The sequence below is a fragment of the Styela clava genome, chromosome 7 (genome assembly GCF_964204865.1).
Source record: "Styela clava chromosome 7, kaStyClav1.hap1.2, whole genome shotgun sequence".
NCBI classification, from domain to species: Eukaryota; Metazoa; Chordata; class Ascidiacea; order Stolidobranchia; family Styelidae; genus Styela; species Styela clava.
The window spans coordinates 13,915,011-13,933,020 of record NC_135256.1 but is presented as its reverse complement, the minus strand read 5'-3'; the positions used below and the strand labels follow the sequence as shown (position 1 = coordinate 13,933,020).

The 18,010-nt window shown below is 34.6% G+C and overlaps 3 protein-coding genes across 3 annotated transcripts; 2 read left to right on the top strand and 1 right to left on the bottom strand.

The window, feature by feature from the left end:
- Positions 1-1,472: 1,472 nt before the first annotated feature.
- On the top strand, positions 1,473-8,880 carry LOC120328206 (alkaline phosphatase-like). Its single transcript, XM_039394635.2, has 12 exons — positions 1,473-1,845; positions 2,110-2,345; positions 2,685-2,859; positions 3,899-4,074; positions 4,294-4,498; positions 4,652-4,798; positions 5,018-5,048; positions 5,599-5,747; positions 6,351-6,500; positions 6,873-7,017; positions 7,313-8,547; positions 8,801-8,880. The coding sequence occupies exons 1-11, from the start codon at positions 1,560-1,562 to the stop codon at positions 7,527-7,529; spliced, it is 1,917 nt and encodes a 638-aa protein (XP_039250569.2). The 5' UTR covers positions 1,473-1,559; the 3' UTR covers positions 7,530-8,547; positions 8,801-8,880.
- A 449-nt stretch (positions 8,881-9,329) lies between these two features.
- Positions 9,330-12,262, top strand: LOC120328157 (D-arabitol-phosphate dehydrogenase-like). Its single transcript, XM_039394575.2, has 6 exons — positions 9,330-9,469; positions 10,020-10,153; positions 10,546-10,698; positions 11,279-11,510; positions 11,598-11,725; positions 11,940-12,262. The coding sequence occupies exons 1-6, from the start codon at positions 9,358-9,360 to the stop codon at positions 12,231-12,233; spliced, it is 1,053 nt and encodes a 350-aa protein (XP_039250509.2). The 5' UTR covers positions 9,330-9,357; the 3' UTR covers positions 12,234-12,262.
- A 138-nt stretch (positions 12,263-12,400) lies between these two features.
- Positions 12,401-14,725, bottom strand: LOC120328946 (uncharacterized). Its single transcript, XM_078114423.1, has 6 exons — positions 14,328-14,725; positions 14,120-14,253; positions 13,934-13,951; positions 13,298-13,529; positions 13,094-13,221; positions 12,401-13,049 (listed from the first exon to the last, which is right to left on the bottom strand). The coding sequence occupies exons 1-6, from the start codon at positions 14,443-14,445 to the stop codon at positions 12,696-12,698; spliced, it is 984 nt and encodes a 327-aa protein (XP_077970549.1). The 5' UTR covers positions 14,446-14,725; the 3' UTR covers positions 12,401-12,695.
- Positions 14,726-18,010: the final 3,285 nt, after the last annotated feature.

The following is an 18,010-nucleotide window of genomic DNA, read 5'->3' as shown; positions in this document are numbered from 1 at the left end:
TACACTTTTCTGTAGAGCTTTGGTACTTCTATATCTTTAGAAAGCGAACCAGAGAATGTGACTTATTCCTTCCTCCCAATCACACCGTGCTGCGTGACCGCAAGGCGTATACAATGGTTATTTTTCGTATAATGTTGCTCATTATAGAGATGTAACGCTGAGTCAGGCGGTAGGCTATACATTTGATGAGTAGAGAGATACTAATTTCAGAATTCTCAGAAAAAAATCGCAAATATCGGGTCAAAACTGGCCTATGGCGCGACGAAATGCGTAGGATTGATTATGATCAAGTGTGAAGACAAAGGATTCGAGCACCATTGAAGACGGTAAAAAAATTGATGAGAAATCACAACAGAAACCACCGAACGTGCATAAGTGTGGGTGCGCCTGTGTGCTCGGTCCAGCAGTCGATGCTCGATAACCTGCCAGGTTTCTTATCGGTTCCGCAGTCGACGGACTATGATAAGGTGTAACATGCAACTCGTTATTTATGAATATAAATCTTGATAGTGATATTCAGTCAATTTAAAAAGCCTACCGCGATATTGTAATGTTAGAGTTTTTTAAACGCAAGACAAAAGTTCGCAAGCATTGTTTGAATTTTTTGCAATTTTCGTCAAATTTATTAAAAAAAACTCAATGACTGTTAACCGGACGTGTAGTCGTTATAATTCATTTGACTAATAAGTATAGAAGCGATTACCTATGTTCGTTTCCTAAATTTTATTTAATACAGCTATTTCAAGATAGCCGCTGACAAGTAAACCGAATGGTCATTTCGCGGCCATCCTGCCCGTTCTGGGCAAAGGCATGTATAATTTTTCAATTTTGCTTCAATTTTTTGTGCCCGTTTGCCTGGACGGCTAATAAAAAACGATTTATTTGATTTGACTAGTAAGTAAATTTTGATACTATTACACCAAAGTTGTAATTATGTATACCACAAGCACCAGCGCATTTAGGGCAAGGACCCGCGTTGCGCAATGTCCTATTTTGTACCGGCTACCATTGCGATCATAAGTATGGCTTTGCCCTCCCGTACACAGGACGAAATTTCTTCTGACAGAATTTCATAAACGTACTGCAAATAGGTAGAGAATGTTTTATCAGTAGTTGTCGGACGTTTAATTATTTGCGAAGCTAATACAATGTATACTCAACACATACATTCACATAATATATAATTTAATGTCAACAAGCGTCGCATTTGTGTTACATTCAATATATGAGTATATTGCTTAGGAGTGATAAGTAATTGAGGGAAATAAAATACAGTATAAAAGGCTCCAGTATTTGCCAAATTTAAAAATACTACATTTCTTTCTTGATGTAATGATTTGGTTGGTACTTTCACGGCCCAATAATAATTCTATAGCATGTGATAATCAAGCACGATGTCCCCGCGGTCGTCAGTTGCGACATGTTGATTTGCTCACTGCATTATTCACAGTAAATATTTGTCGAATTTGTTTGCGTATACTGAGTCGACGTTCAACCAATCATTAAAAACACTCTTTTCTGTTTTGGTATCTCTAATAATGCAATTTGCGATATAGAATATGAATTCAGAAAAGTTGCGTTTGGTATATTGTGTAGTAATTATTCTCGCACAGTTACTAGAATGTGAGAATAGTGAAGTATGTGTTGAAACATCTGAGCAAGATAAAAATGATCCTTATCATGTGAAACCGTTGGACCCTAATTGCGCAAACAAACCCAAAAGACAGTCTTATGATTACCAACTACGTAGAGAAACATCAAAAACTCCACAATCGCCACCGCAAGACGACGATGAAAAATATCACGACACTAGAATACTTTCGGAGAGATTGAGTCGAATATCAGGTGAATAAAATATTTTCAAGGTTGAGATAAATACAATTTCTGATATAGCCAACTCAACCTGATGTATCGTAAAGTTTAGTGTTTATTGAGTCTTTACGAATACATTTCAAACTCGTGCCGTAACAGGATATAAAGTATTTATAATATTAAATACAGAACTCAATATACAATTGAAGACCGTATCTTGAACGCATAAACCTATATTTTTGACTTGAAAAGCGATATATAAACACACAACAGCGATATACCATATGTTTTATTTAGCTGTCGAGGAGACTGCGGAATATTGGAATGAACAAGCACAGAATACTTTAAAAGATGCTTTGAATAAGGAAAACTTGAATACTAATGTTGCCAAAAACACAATTATATATCTTGGCGATGGAATGGGCCTTCAGAGCGTTACTGCAGGTAGAATCATGAAAGGACAACTGAAAGGACAATCAGGCGAGGAGAGCAAACTAGCTATGGAATCACTCCCTCACTTTGCACTGTCAAAGGTATGCGTATTAGCCATTTTCGAACCACCTCTATTTAAAGCAGGCTAAAACTTTGAATCACTTAAAAATGAAATAAATGCTATATCTGGCACTGCATGTCATGTATACTTTGGTCGGATATAGTTTTTTGCACCATTATTCTAGGATTTGCCTTGGCATCACAGCAAATATGTATTAGTAATATTGGTTCATTTCTGAGTATTTCGCAATTTGCATTTGTCGTTTGTCCAGACTCGAATAAGATTTAAATTTCTCCCTCATCAAGAGTACATAAATAAAATGAAAAATCACATATATATATACTGATTTGATGCAAATGAATGATTTTGTCTGCATCAGACTTACAACGTAGATTACCAAGTTCCTGATTCCGCTGCAACTGCAACAGCATTTTTATGTGGAGTAAAAACGAGATATTACACAGTTGGTGTCAATGCAGCAACAAGATATGGTGATTGTGCATCTTCAAAAGGAAACGAATTGGAATCTGTTCTTAAAGAGGCCAAGAAAGCAGGTATGAATTATATGCAGTACTGGAAAGTTCTTCTTTTTCTGTCATCATACACTGAGCAAAAAATTTTAACGATTATTTACAGTACTTCAGTAAATTTGAAAAGAAATAGCTTATTATTCACGGCTTAATAAGGTTGTAACTTGATAAAGTTGTAACATTTACTGCCTGAAAGCTGTGAACCTACCCCAGCGCAATTATGTTAGTAATAACTGTGGATAATTATGTTACTGACACTAAATCTAGAATATATCGTCGTATTCAAACACTCAAATAATTTGAAAATTCCTTTTATTCTTGGCTTTATTCTTGGTTAACTTAACCGTTAAGTTATACCATTAGTGGCAGAACTAACTCAGAAGGCACATTGCAAATAACAGGTTGTGAATCTCAGTCATCATTTTTGTTTTCAAGTCCTCTTTTGCCCCTTTTGTGATATTTATCATGGTGACCATTGTTTGGCGTTATCAGTTGCTGAACTTTTCAATTACCGTATGTTCTCGCTGTCACGATGACTTGACAGTCTTTCGCGGTCCTCGTCACTTGCGGTCAAAATATTGTACAGTGTAAAAAAATTTTCAGTTTATTTTCTATTCTCTCGTATATATATCTAAATCTTGATTTAGAGTGGTTTGAAGAAAATGTTACTTAAGGGCGATTCGTCCAGCAGACACCAAGTTAGTTAAATAAAAATTGGAAACCGGAATGTTTTTGTCTTAATAACGGTGCTCGAATCTTCTGAATTCAAACCAATGTCTGTCAGCTTACCCACTCTGCCACAGATAATACCAACTATACCAAGTACATCTGAACTTAAAATTGAAATCATTTTTTTTAACCTAATGTGTCTATGTGCCGGAATTGATATTAATCTTATTTTATATTCATCACTCACCTAAAATACCTCACTCTAGAGTCCTAGACCTCCAAACGGCATAATTGACCCAAACAGACAGTCAGTATACCCGACAAAACTATTCGACATAAATCTGCTCGTTGTTGTTTCAAAATAAGGCAATGACAACTTGTATGTCCTCTTCAGGAAAATCGACTGGAATAGTTACGACCACATACGTTGTCCACGCTACACCTGCTGCCGCATTTGCAAGTTCAGCCAGTAGAACATGGTATTCCGATTCGGATCTTCCAGAGGAAGCCAAAACTAATGATTGCAAGGATATCGCTCATCAACTGTACGACAATCTTCCATATATCGATGTAAGTTGCATAACCAATGTAAGTGATGTTTTTCGAGTCAAAATTATTGGTGTACAAGAGGGTCGAAATATATTGTAGCAGGTGTGTAACCAGTTTATATGGAAATAGCAATAGCCCCATGCACATCGTTCTAATGCTTTTCATACCGCGTGCTTCTATTTATTCCGCATGGGAATTCATGTTTTATTTCCCCAACCACTGAAAGCAGATTGTATATAGGTCGTATTAGGCGGAGGACGGAGATACTTCAGACCAAACACAGTAGAAGATGAAGATTATCCTGGGAATCATTATGAAAGAGCCGATGGACAAGATTTTATTAAACAATGGCAAATGAATGTAGAAGCATCACAAGAGAATGCTATGTATGTACACAACAAACAGCAGTTCGATAAAGTTCCTGATTATATTGACCATTTGTGGGGTAAGTCGACACATTTCACATGCACTTACATTGATTTATATCACCAAACTTATCATTTTCTTCCTTATTAAATTCTCATTTTCGATATCCATTTATTTATTGATTATAAAAAAATTTATTCTTACAATAGTAATTTTGTTAACATTTTTTTAGGAATGTTTGCTCCTGGCAGCATGGATTATGAGGCCGATCGAGATCCCACCATGCAACCAAGTCTTGCTGAAATGACAAGGAAAGCCATTGAAATTTTACAGAAAAATCCAAATGGGTTTTACTTGTTGGTGGAAGGTGCTCGAATAGGTAGATATGTTTTAATTTATTACGTCGTTTAGTACTGTCCAAAAAGAGTGCACTATGAATAAGTATCACGTGACTGAGGGAGAAAAGGTAAACAGCTACTCTAGCAGCTACGTTATCAATAAAATATTCAAAGACATTCATAAATAGAGACTAAACCAAAACAAAAGGAATAGAGAAAATTCTTAAAAAAATATGGTGAACTTTTAATTTTGTATTTAGATCATTCTCATCACGGTGGAAACGCTTATAGGTACGTCTTCTTTATATTCATTTTCACAAAATGCTGTAGTTCAAATGTGTTAAAGGAGAAAACGTCAAAAATATGTCAACCTCGTGTCCGACATATAAATTTCTAGTTAGGATTCCATTGAATGTGTGATAACTACTTAAAAACAAACAAGAAAAATGTGACGTCATAATACTGTTCAAGGTGGGCTTGACTCAAATCTTCACTCTTCTGTCACCATAACTTCCCATTAATCTTTGAATATTTTATCGACAGCAGGAATAGTCCGATTGCTTTTTGATGTTAGGAATATATTTGTTATTAGGAGTATATTTGTAAGTTTTAAAAAATGGACAGCTGATTGAAATTTTAACTGAAATACACAAACACTTGTAAGTGCGAATAGGCATTTTAACGTACACGCAAAAATACAGCAAGCATGAATGTCAGAAAATTACTGTCGACAATTACAATTCCCATCGTCTTTAGTATGAAAGAGCTTTACCAGACGTTTGAAGTTCCAAGAAATTTAACGCAAATTGTCATAAAATTGAGTATATATTTCCTATTAAAGATCCCTGCGAGATGTCGTTGCGTTTGACGATGCCATTGAAGTTGGCTTGTCTATGACATCAGTAGAAGACACACTCTCTGTTGTCACTGCAGATCATAGTCATACTTTCAACATGGGAGAATATTCTGTTCGTGGAAATCCAATTACAGGTGAATAAACGTTTTACCACAATATTGTATCAAACTATCAATATATATATATATATATATATTGGGTTACCATATTTTTGTGACCTTAAAGCGGGACGCCTTCCAAGACCATATCTGTGATTTTATCAACTTTAAATTTACCGATTTCACATAAAAGGCCTACATTTAAAACCATCCCGGCTGTCTTCATTGACTATATTGTCATTGAGAGCGGCTTAAACATACGCAGGCCACTTGGTTACGACTATATTGGAACCGGAAATTTTAGCGGCGTCAAGGTGGTGGGTAAATCGTTGGACTTACAGTGTTATAATTACAGATTATACATATCGGGTTTCATCGCCCATCTCATCCGGGGTGTAATAAATAATTCCGGTCCTTACATATAATAGTACATTTTCACATATCGTTATATATCTGTGGCTGAACTTGGTAACGGTATTGTCTTGAATTGCTCCAGGTATCGTGGCAGCGCTACTTGCTGACATCTTCTCCATAGGAATAAGACTTTCTATAGTTCTCAAGGCGTCAATGATGCCTTTTATCTCTGATATCTGTACTTTATTACAATGCATTGGGAGAATTGAATAATTGTATTTATAGGTCTTGCACCTTCAAACGAGGAGCCAGATGTAGCATTAGATTTGAAACAATATACTGCTCTTTCATACGGAAACGGACCGGGGTATCAGGGAAGCACAACTGTTGATTATAACGACATCGTTCGTGAAAACGTGACAGTTGAGCTGACGGGTAAGAATGAAGCTAAATTATGTTGTTTTGATTGTGCAGTAGATCAGTGTTTCCCAACCTAATGGATTGCTACCCAAAGCTGGGTTGCCTAAAAATCCCTTTTGGTCGATAGTTTTTCAACAAAAGGTTATTGATTTTATTTTCTAGTAAATTTCATTGTTTGTTTTTGTATTTGGTATTGAATTATTGCTCATTAGTATTTGTATATGTGGGAAATATATCGCCGCACAAAAACTTGTGACCATCTATTTTTCTTAAGTATAGCCACGTCACAACATGCCGCTTAGTTTTTGAGCATATACTTGGATATTTCCCAACTTTTCTGGTACACATTAATTTTGAAATTCTAAATTAGTTCGAATTAAATTTTAGAGAACATATACTACGAACAACAAACTGCTGTACCTCTGGGTAGTGAATCTCACGGAGGTGAAGACGTTGGTATATTTGCAACAGGTCCTATGGCCCATCTGTTTCACGGAGTTCACGAACAAAATTATATTGCCCATGTCATGAGGTAAAATCTTTATATTTATATATCTTCACTACTACTTCGTTTTGTGGGAACGAAAGATGAAAATAAACTAATTATGGTGTGTTCGAATAATTAAACTACCAAAGTTTATCAAATGAAGAATTCACTACGTTTTGCCATAACCTGTAACAAGCTATTGTCGAAATAATGTTATATATAGTGTATTCCTATTTCCGAGAATTTTCATAAACAAGCCTACATATTGACTTAAGAGCTGCATCATACTTAGCTCCTAAATCTATTCTAAAATTCCTGAACAATCTTAAATTAAATTTAGATACGCTGCTTGCCTGGGAGAAAACCAAGATCATTGCTTGGACAGAGAAATAGTTGTTACCGAACCTCCAGAAGAAGATACGATCGAATTTCTGGGAAACCAGATGACAAAAGCGGACACGGAAGCAGCTTTATATTCTCTGTTTGCTTTGGAATTAGTTTTTTCCATCGCAATTATCGGACTTTGTGGAGTATTGATTCACAAAAAGAAATTGTAGAAATGTGCTGTGTTGTTTACTGTTCGACTTTTCTGTTTATTTTATGCAATTTCCGATTTATTATATGTAATTTCCATATCTCTCTAATTTACCTCAGATGGCGTCAGCTATGCCACTAGCTATAAATTTTGAAACGGTAACTGATTTTAGTTCTCCTGACACTCTTACAGACTTTCGCACCAATACAAGTTTTCTGCGTTAGAATATCAAATATAAAATATAATATTTCAAACTAATGTTGTCAATAAATGAAATAGGTCTTTGAATACAAGATTTAATGAAACAAAACTTTTGGTATTGTGCAGTAGAAGAGAATATATTAGGAGATTAGGTTACGTGGAGGTACTGTTTAATCTCAGTTTTACTGAATATACTACACGGCGAAGTAAATCCATTTTATTTTTACCTAATCGATTTTCAAATTAATCCAAATAAAGAAACTTATAACAAAGCAATTGCAGTTTGTTTAATGCACAATCGCCTTCTATCGATAAATTGCGGATAAACTGAAGCACCACTCATCAGTGACTCGGTCAACATTTTCTTATCTCATTACCCAGTAATAATTGATATTATCAAAATTGATGGCGAGAAATACTAGGATTCAAATGGCGCAATAGCGAGTACATAGTGATGGTTATTGTACATTTTAATATCTTTACCCACTTAGTCCAAAAAAGCAAGTTATTTGCGCAAAGCAAGGCTATAACCCAATCCATGTCCTATATAGCCTACACGAGTCCCAAGGAATGTCTTTTTCATACAAGCGTTTGATGCCATGCGACAAGATTAATTGTGTGTTTCCGCGTACAAGAGTTTGCTTGACTTTGTTATTGCTTCTGAAGTAGGCTACATATAATAATTCGTATTTGATTGTATTAAGGGTTATGAGAATTTACATTATCTGCTACTTTGAATGATCCAAATTGATTGTGCAACTTTGCAATATATGTACATAAGCAACACGCATATTGTGTGTTTATTCACCTCTGAAGGAGTAGAGACTGTAGATATTTCGGTAATTACATTTAAATAGTATTGGGACTAAATAGATTATTACAGTAAATAGTAATAAAGGGTCGTGCTGTTTATTCGAATGCTCTCTGATAAATCCGCGTAAAATATTATTACAAAAAGGTAGGTTTCCGCAAAGCTCGTTATCGTGAAGTTAAAACGACCAAAAAGTTTTTTCGTATCATGTTGAAAGGTTCTTATGCAAACAACTCCAACACAATCAGAACGCAGACATATGTACTTAAGAGTTTTTTTAGGTCGCAATTTCCGATATTTATCAATTATCAAGGAGAGAGACACGCCGATAAAAGATAGTAAGCAACAGCTTGTTCAAAGCGGATAGGTTGAGTATGTTTGTTTTGCATGTCGATATGAAGTACCATTGTTTGATTTGCAATAATGCCGTCGTCGAACCATTTTGGTAAATGTTTAACTTTTGTGGAGGGAAGTTTATCTATTGCAGAACGAAAATGTTATTCGGCTGTTGTGCTGCAAACAAGATATAACATTTAAGAAATAATTTAGGGCACGACGGGTTGGTTTAGTACTATAACAGTAAATACGACCATGTCGTATCTGCATTGCTTGTGGGACTGTTTATTTTTATTGTATACTTGCAGCTGAGAGCTACTGTTATTTAGCTAAATTTCACTTTAGGTAGGAATCCATATTTTGTCAACAGTTTATTTAGTCTTGACAGCGATACATCTGCGGCATTTCCTTTTTCTGTTATTGTTGTAATAACAGTAATGTTGCAAATTTGAAATTGAATATTTTTCAGAGTATTTTTCGAAGTTTCCTCTTATGCTAAACAATGAGAGCCCTTTGGTGGGAAGCAAATGACAAAAAACTTTCTTTTGTGGAAGATGCCGTAGAGCCAACTGTCACCAAACCAGATGAAGTCAAAGTAAAGGTTGCTTTCTCAGGTAAACATTTTCAGAAATTTATAGATTTCAGATAGATAGATATGATAACGTTCTCAGCATTCAATCTTCGAAGAAATACAACTTTTCTTAAACATATATATATATATATAATATTTTTGTCTAATAAATACCAATGCATACTATTTCATACTGTTTGAATACTGGACGGAAATATCAATAGGCGCTTCAAATACGGTCCTAATTCTACAAAATTTCTCGTTGAATATTCAGTTACTCCGCACCGCGGTATTTATTAGAACCTCGCTCGATCCTCAAGTCTGAATTAAAGTCCTCTCAAGACTTGTAATCAATACTCAATAAATTATTTTATATGGCATCCCGTTGTAAAATTATATATATTCAAAATGGGTTTGTTAGGTCAATCAATTAATATCAATCCAAAATCGAATCGAAAGGCCACAACAATTTTTTGATGCGAAATTTTCAGAATGCTGACATTTTAATATAAATTATCATGCCAGCCAAAGAGTCGTAAGAAGACTTACCCTCTGATTTTCTGGTAAAGGTAATGTATATCGTTCTTCTTCAGGTGTGTGCGGTTCTGATTTTCATTTCATGGGTGGAGAAATGGGAAAGTTTTCTACTAAACCTGACGGAGTTGTTCTGGGTCATGAATTCTCAGGAATTGTAGTCGAAGTTGGAACAGGAGTAGAAAACATAAAGGTTGAAACGAGTTTTTCATTTATTGCTTTGTATATATGCAATTTCCAAAACTTTCAGTTTACATCTAATACCCCTAATCTTTTAGTATATTAATGATTAAATAACGTTTCAAAGTTATTTGCTTTGCATATCTACGTTTTGAACAAACTGATTTTACAGTGTTGATACATAACTCTCGATATAATATTAAGTAACTTGACTTTTATACTTTATAGCACTTAAATCGGAATTCCCAAATTTTCTATTCTCATATGCAATAAAATTACAATATTCTGGAATTTCGGTATATGGTAATATATATATAAAGGTATTCAATTTTGGATTCTCATATAATATATATATATGTTAAAAAATATATAAAATATATATATGTTCTTTTCGAAAATTTACAGGTTGGAGATGAAGTTTCGGTCGATCCAAATTTTTGCTGTGAAAACTGTGTGTGGCACGAAGAGAAAAAGCCACAGTTTTGTGAAAGAAATGTCGCAGTTGGCGTAAAACAAAACGGAGGATGGGCAGAATTTTGTGTTGTGCCTAATAAACTGGTTAGTAAATTTCTATTCAAAATTAAATAATGTCAACAGCAATCATAAAACGAAAATGCAAGTACACAAAATCTGCTCAATCGTTAGCATAATTATGGTGCTATGACCACAGTTGTTACCGAATCTCGATTATCCGACATAGGTTTGCAAATCTTACATAATTTCTACTATGGGATTCTTGCATATTTTTATGTTAATGGTCATCTATTTCCAAGCAACCAAGTTTAAAAAAGTATCGAATTCCCTCTCCACATGGATAAATATATAGGGTGTCCATATATACTTGAAAAAAGACTTGAAAAAAAATTGCAAAGGAAATTTATCAATACAATATATTGTTTTGGCTCTTACAGATGCATTAAATGAAGTAAAAATACTTGAACAATTACTGAATAAAACAAAACAAACCTGGTTGAGATATATTGAGAACTGACTTCATAACAAAATTGAAATTGTATAGGGACTTTATGAAAATTCTGTATTATAATATATTATCTCAGCTTTTACTCACTGCTGTAACTTGTTATTTCTTCGGTATACATATCTTCGCGATAACTATTCCCTTTATACCATACTACAGGTTTACAAGTTACCAGAAACCGTATCATTAGATGGTGGAGCTCTGGCCGAACCTTATTCTTGCGTATTACGAGGCTGGAAATTAATGGACCAACTTCCCATGAAAACCGCAAAAGTATTGATTCAAGGAGCCGGAATAATTGGGTCTATGTTTGCGTGTTTGTTTCATGTTAAAGGATATAACAATGTAACAATATGTGAACCACATGAAGGACGTAGGAATACTTGTTCAGGTTATGCTTGTTTACTCACCTTTATTTTAAGTATTGATATATACGGGTTTATTTTATTAATATGCTATTTCTTTACCCAAACTGTAGGTCTTGGATTTGGATATGACGTTATACACCCACAAGAGTTAGATCTGCTTATGGCTGGCAAAGATGCGGATACCCATGGTTTTGACGTTATTTTTGACTGTACTGGTAATTGCAAAGCTGTGCAAAAGGTACGTCGTTAAATTTCTCTTTGTTCACATTGATATTGCTCATATTCATATAAAAAGGAAAGACAAAATACACTTTCGATAATTCGGAAGTGCACTTGTTGATGAATTGAAATTATTGTATTCGAAACTTGATTTAGGTTGCAACAGAATTAGTTTTACCATCTTTAAAATCCTCTGTAAATATTCTAACATTTCAAAAAAAATTTTCGTTCAGACCATCAGTTTGGCACGCCGTGGGGCTTTCATTTCAATGTTCGGATGTTGTCCCGCGGGAGAAAAGATTGAAATTGAACCATTTCAAATTTACTGGAAAGAATTGAAAATATCTGGTTCCTTTATCAACCCATTTTGTTTTGAAGAAGCTGTTGGAATGCTGAAAATCCTCAACGAAAAAAATCTACTCGATCTGAATAAAATAGGAGTCAAAATTTTTGAACTATCCGATTTCGAAGCTGCCTTCGCATCTCTCAAACGTGGAGATGCAGCGAAAGCAATGTTTAAAATGTGAATTTTTTAATAAATTGAAAGGCACAAGCATTTGTGAGTGTTAATCACATATAAGAGTATAAAGCTTGAGCAGACAGCTAATGATAAGACAATTGATTGGCACAGCGTGATAGTAAACCCAAATTTAGATTATTTTTTACAAACAACACAGTTTTCCTATTGGCCGGTACAACACAGACTTTGTCCACCTGTCGTCGCGTATCATATCTGTACTAATATTTTTGAAAAATATTGTGTTTTATTTCATTATACCAAATTTGTCCCATGGTTATTTATTCTGACTAAGTCTGAGGCTGTTGTAATGAAAATAATAACCAAGACTCCATGCCAATTATATATTAAAGGCGCCTCTGTATTTACCTGAAGTTGTCGTAATAATACAACTCAGCTTACCTATATCAATCACACTCTGACTACCTATATCAATATACTTTTACTTTCAATTTTATGTATTATGAGTGAATCATAATCTGAAAATTACTTTTGACACCTCTCCACTTTTCAGTGTAGTAAACGCTGCCTTGTATTCAGACAGATCGAAAGTTTTGACGCCAAATTTTTGCAAATCCAACAGTTTGTACTCCTTCAAATCTTTCAGAAAAGCAACTGCTTCTTCAAAGCAAAACGGATTGATGAATGAACCAGCAATTTTCAACTCTTTCCAATATATTTGAAACGGTTCAATTTCGATCTTTTCTTTTGCTGGACAACAGCCAAACATCGAGATGAAAGCGCCTCGACGTGCCAGATTGATTGTCTTTAAATATAAACATATAAATATTATAAAAAGCTTGTCTCGAATAGTTCCTACATCCAAATATGGGAAACGTAAATAAACCAAAATAAATTTCAAAAGTTTACTTTCTGAACAGCTCTGCAATTTCCTGTGCAATCGAAGATTACATCGAAACCGTGTGTGTCTTCGTCTTTACTTGACATCATCTTGTCTAATTCATCCGGGTGTGTAATTTCATATCCCAGCCTCAACCCTGTTACAAGTCATATAAACCTTATACAACATTATAAACATTGATTTAAAAGTTTAAAAATTGCCTACCACCTTACCAGAACAAATATTCCGACGTACTTCATGTGGTTCGCAAATTGTTACATCTTTGTACCCATTAACATGAAACAAACAGGCAAACATGGATCCAATTATTCCAGCACCCTGAATTAATACTTTGGCTGTTTTTATCGGTTTTTGATGCATCAAGTTCCAGCCTCTCAATACACAAGAATAAGGTTCAGCCAGTGCACCACCTTCAAGAGACACACCTTCTGGTAACTTATGCACCTGCAAGTTGTTAATTCGAAACCAACATAACACTATGAATTGCAGATAGAAAACCTTGAACGAATTTCGTTTTTAATAGTTTTAAACATAAAAATTAGCAAATTCACATGACGCAAAATGATAATGACGTGATAAAACTTCCAAGGAATTGCGAGCATGAAAAGTCATTAGTGGAAATTTTGGCATCGATATACAAGGTACCAATGATAAAACTTGCCTGAAAATATCGCCAATGACAATAATTTTGAAATTATTTAAACGAACGCTTACCAATTTGACAGGCACAACACAGTACTCCGCCCAACCTCCATTCTTTTTCACTCCAATATTAATGTTGTTTTCACAAAAGTTGGGTTTATTTTCTTTACACCAAGAACAGTTTTGAAAAAATTATTGGGATTTACTGCAACTGTATCCCCGACCTGCAGAAGATTTAATTTTGAACTAAAAAATAATAAAAAATAATGATAAAAACTTACTTTCACATGCAGAGTAACCAAACTAGACTTTGGCGGTTTTAGATCTTCCAGCGACGTTACGCATAGAAGTCCCCATATTTTATCAGAGTAAATTATTAATACTAATGATACCTTCAGATCCTGTACAGCAGAACCAATATCAACTACAGTTCCAGAGTATTCATGACCTAATATAACTCCATCACTCTTCGGTGCAAACTTTCCCATTTCCCCGGACATAAAATGGAAGTCAGATCCACAAACACCTGCAATTATAATAAACAATACGTCGATACATCGTAGAAAATGCGAAGTGATACAACAGCATCACTTATCGCACCTGAAAACGCAATCTTTAACTTTACATCATCTGCTTCGACCACACTAGGCTCAACTGCGTCCTTAATGTATGAAAGGGTTTTTGTGGTTCCTTCCCACCACAAAGCTCTCATTTTCATCAATTGAATTTAATTTTGTAATCGGTAGAAATAACGGTGTAACGCAGAACGTCGAATGGCTTATTGGATACTAGTCACAATGTATTTGTTCTATGCAGTGCAATTGCTGCTAAGTTATATATTACCTAATATATATTATCAGTTACCGATTTGGATCACCAAAGTAAATAAATGTGCTTAGATGCTAGAAAGTCTACTTCGCGAGTAATAAAAAGTCTTAAAAAGAATCGATTGACACAAAACAAAGTCGGCTATCCAATAATCACCGCTGCACAAAAGTATTCTGTGGGGCCGGCAGCAGTGTGGCTATTGGTATTGTAGGGGCCTTTTATATAACACTGCGACGTCATCAATGAAATTTATTTTACCTTCTCCACTTCCACCTGACTGACAGCGTGTTTCAAATTGAAAAGTTATTAATTTTTTGTCGTTTACAAATAAAAAGGCTTGCTAACGAATTTTCCGTTTTAAATTTCTTTCAAACTAACATTTATTTATATATATTTCTAATCGACTTAATAATTCTTGTCGCAAATAAATTTCGTTTACAAGATTAAAAATTAAATACAATCGAATTTTTTAGCCTAATAAGGCCTTTATTTTTCGGAACGACGATGAAAACGAACAATCTAAGAATGATTTTTTTTGCAATTTTTGGATTTTTTATCGTAAACTTGTTCATTACGAAAAAATCGAACACGCGGCATATATATCGAACATATGTGAACTATAGTATGCATTATAGTACATCCATTTCTTGCAACTTATCCCTTATCCTGTGATGGGATGGAAAAATACAATTCACCAGATTGAAAAAAATTATAGCGTTATGAAGGTTTTCGATCATTTATATGCAAACGAATCAGTGTATTCCCGAATAAATTTTGTAAAAAAGAGTGCCGGCAATCGCCTCAGTCCTGATATAAGTGTTGCATGTGTAAAGATCAAAACTACACACTGCAACCAAAGTTATATGACTCGCAGAAAAAACGTAACAGTAGGTTTCTCATTCATGCACAAATTTGATTGAAAGTTTATGACCAACAGTTCTTTTTTCCGTGATGAATATATCATTTTTTATCCACTCATTAAAACGGTTCGCCATCCCTGGCATTGCGGTTGAAGCATTAGACTTAATTGTGTTGGTATCGCAAGAATACACATCTCGTATTGAAATCACACTTGCCCACCTCACCCAAGATGTGACAAATTTGCTTGACCATGCTAAACCGGAAAGATTCCGGTCTTTCCAAATAATAGTAGCTCCTCACATAACGTTAGACATTGATTTAAATTGATTCATTAAAACCCAGACTGTAACTTGTAACATCACACAGTAAGAAGAACAGCTGTATGATAGTTGATAATTACCAAATCGCGAAATTTGACTCAAAACCTTCCTGTATCTAAAAATACATTCACCAACCGGTGGTTGTAAAATTAAATGCAATTTACCTATAATTTAATAAATGTTTACAAATGATAAAAGAAGCGCTCCAAAGTCTTTCCTTATTATAATTTAAAAAATGATATAAGCGGTCACAGATGTCTTGCTTGATTCATTAATTCAAATTTATAGAAGTTAAGCCATTAAAATATGTGTTGCAAGCGAACAAATATACGGAATGTTACAGAATTCATGATGTGATAAATTAAGATTCATCTTGGATGCATAGCACTTACTTCAAAATTACACAGCAGTGAAATGCATGAAATCATATTTTTACAAAAACGTTAACAATGGTTTATCTCCGCAGGTATCAAACACGCAAAATAACGGCGGATGAGAAATCGCTTAACAAAGCAATGCAGCCTATTTGGTTTGGGTGGAACGGCTGCACCGACGGAAAAACAACAAAATAGCGAAATCACTGGTTTATGCGATGCATCGCATCACGTATTCTCAGCAAAAACTTTCGTATTTCCGCTCATCCATACACTCACTTTTCAGCCTCGGAGGATATTGGTAGTAGAATTCAACATTGAATTTATTCCACACGAATTCCACTAATTTTTAATAATGATGAAAATATGCGCTTAAAATGTTAAACTTGATCATGTTAGATCTGACATAAAATGTATAACCACGTACACCGCGGCGGTTTTTTTTGGACATTTCATTGTGAATGTGGATAATCCCTTTCAACTGGGTATTTAGATTCTGGTTTAACATTGTGATTCGAATGCTAGTATTCTGTTAGTTCACGTTTGATTTGAAGTACTCGTGAAGTTATAGCTACCCGTGCAACATTCATTATGTAACACGAATTCCACTAATTTTTAATAATGATGAAAATATGCGCTTAAAATGCTAAACTTGATCATGTTAGATCCGACATAAAATGTATAACCACGTACAGCGTGGCGGTATTTTTGACATTTCATTTTCAGCTAAGCAAAATTAAAAGCGAAAGGATTGTATGTCATGTCCGACTTTGGCTACCCTATGTTCTCACAATCTAACGGTAATGTTGACGTGGAACATCCTTAAAAATACTCTATTCAGACATATTCACAAAAATGTAAGAGTTTAAATGAAAGATCGGATTGGAATCTGGGGTACGCCCCCTTTCGAAAGAACAAAAGATCGGGATCGAATGACAAACAGGATGAACCCTCCAAATTCAAGTGTTTTTTGAAATCCGGTACTGCTACTGGCCTACAGCATATCCGCTTCCAAGTTTCGAGCCAAAGAGTCATAGTTAAGATAAGTAAGTCATATGTCTAGTTTAATCTAATTCCACATATATATATAAATTTGCGGATAGTCCCTTTCAACTGGTTATTTAGATTCTGATTTAACATTGTGATTCGAATGCTAGTATTCTGTTAGTTCACATTTGATTTGAAGTACACGTGAAGTTATGGCCACCCGAGCATCATTAATTATGTAACACGGATTCCACTAATTTATAATAAAAGATATCTCATGTAGTTAGTTGGTCGTCATAAAATGGTAAAACACATCGACGTCAAATTGATATCACTAATCAAGACTAATGATGTTAGTTACTCATGATATAGAAAACTTATTGTAAAATTGTCAAACTGTCTATTTTCTGAAATATATATAAATAATTTGACCAAAGACGACAGACAATATTTTTATTTTCACATTTTTATGTTGTATTATGTATGCCGCATCTACGAACACGATCGACTGCGTTAACACAAAATCGTTGTACATGCGTCATGTTAAATAGTTCCACTATTTTCAAAATAAACGAGAAACATCCCAAAACAAAAGTTTTTGGAAAACGTTAAAGGAGCGGACGTATATGCATTCAATTGCATTTGCTTACTATAAACATTTCTTTCAATTAACTTACGTAAATACTTGGTCGGAAGCAAGGGATACGATTTCGACCATATCCTATGCGAAATAAGAGCCCAGCATGGTGTAACAACTTCGAACTAAGATAACTTATGTCCACCCTTCTCATTTCACATGACTATTTTTCGATAGAAAATAAGACGTGTCAAGTGCTGTCACAAATATTAGCTGAAATGTCACCCTGTCACAAATGGATCGAATATTGAAGTCGTGCATACTGACAATATGGGA

Coding starts and splice junctions, on each gene's coding strand:
- LOC120328206 (XM_039394635.2), top strand. CDS start 1,560: ATGAATTCAGAAAAGTTGCGTTTGGTATATTGTGTAGTAATTATTCTC. Junction 4,799..5,017: donor GGTGGAAGGTGCTCGAATAG/GTAGATATGTTT, acceptor TTTTGTATTTAG/ATCATTCTCATCACGGTGGA. Junction 5,049..5,598: donor CACGGTGGAAACGCTTATAG/GTACGTCTTCTT, acceptor TTCCTATTAAAG/ATCCCTGCGAGATGTCGTTG.
- LOC120328157 (XM_039394575.2), top strand. CDS start 9,358: ATGAGAGCCCTTTGGTGGGAAGCAAATGACAAAAAACTTTCTTTTGTG. Junction 10,699..11,278: donor GTGTTGTGCCTAATAAACTG/GTTAGTAAATTT, acceptor ACCATACTACAG/GTTTACAAGTTACCAGAAAC. Junction 11,511..11,597: donor ACGTAGGAATACTTGTTCAG/GTTATGCTTGTT, acceptor CCCAAACTGTAG/GTCTTGGATTTGGATATGAC.
- LOC120328946 (XM_078114423.1), bottom strand. CDS start 14,445: ATGAAAATGAGAGCTTTGTGGTGGGAAGGAACCACAAAAACCCTTTCA. Junction 13,222..13,297: donor ACGTCGGAATATTTGTTCTG/GTAAGGTGGTAG, acceptor GACTTGTAACAG/GGTTGAGGCTGGGATATGAA. Junction 13,050..13,093: donor ATTGCAGAGCTGTTCAGAAA/GTAAACTTTTGA, acceptor CGTTTCCCATAT/TTGGATGTAGGAACTATTCG.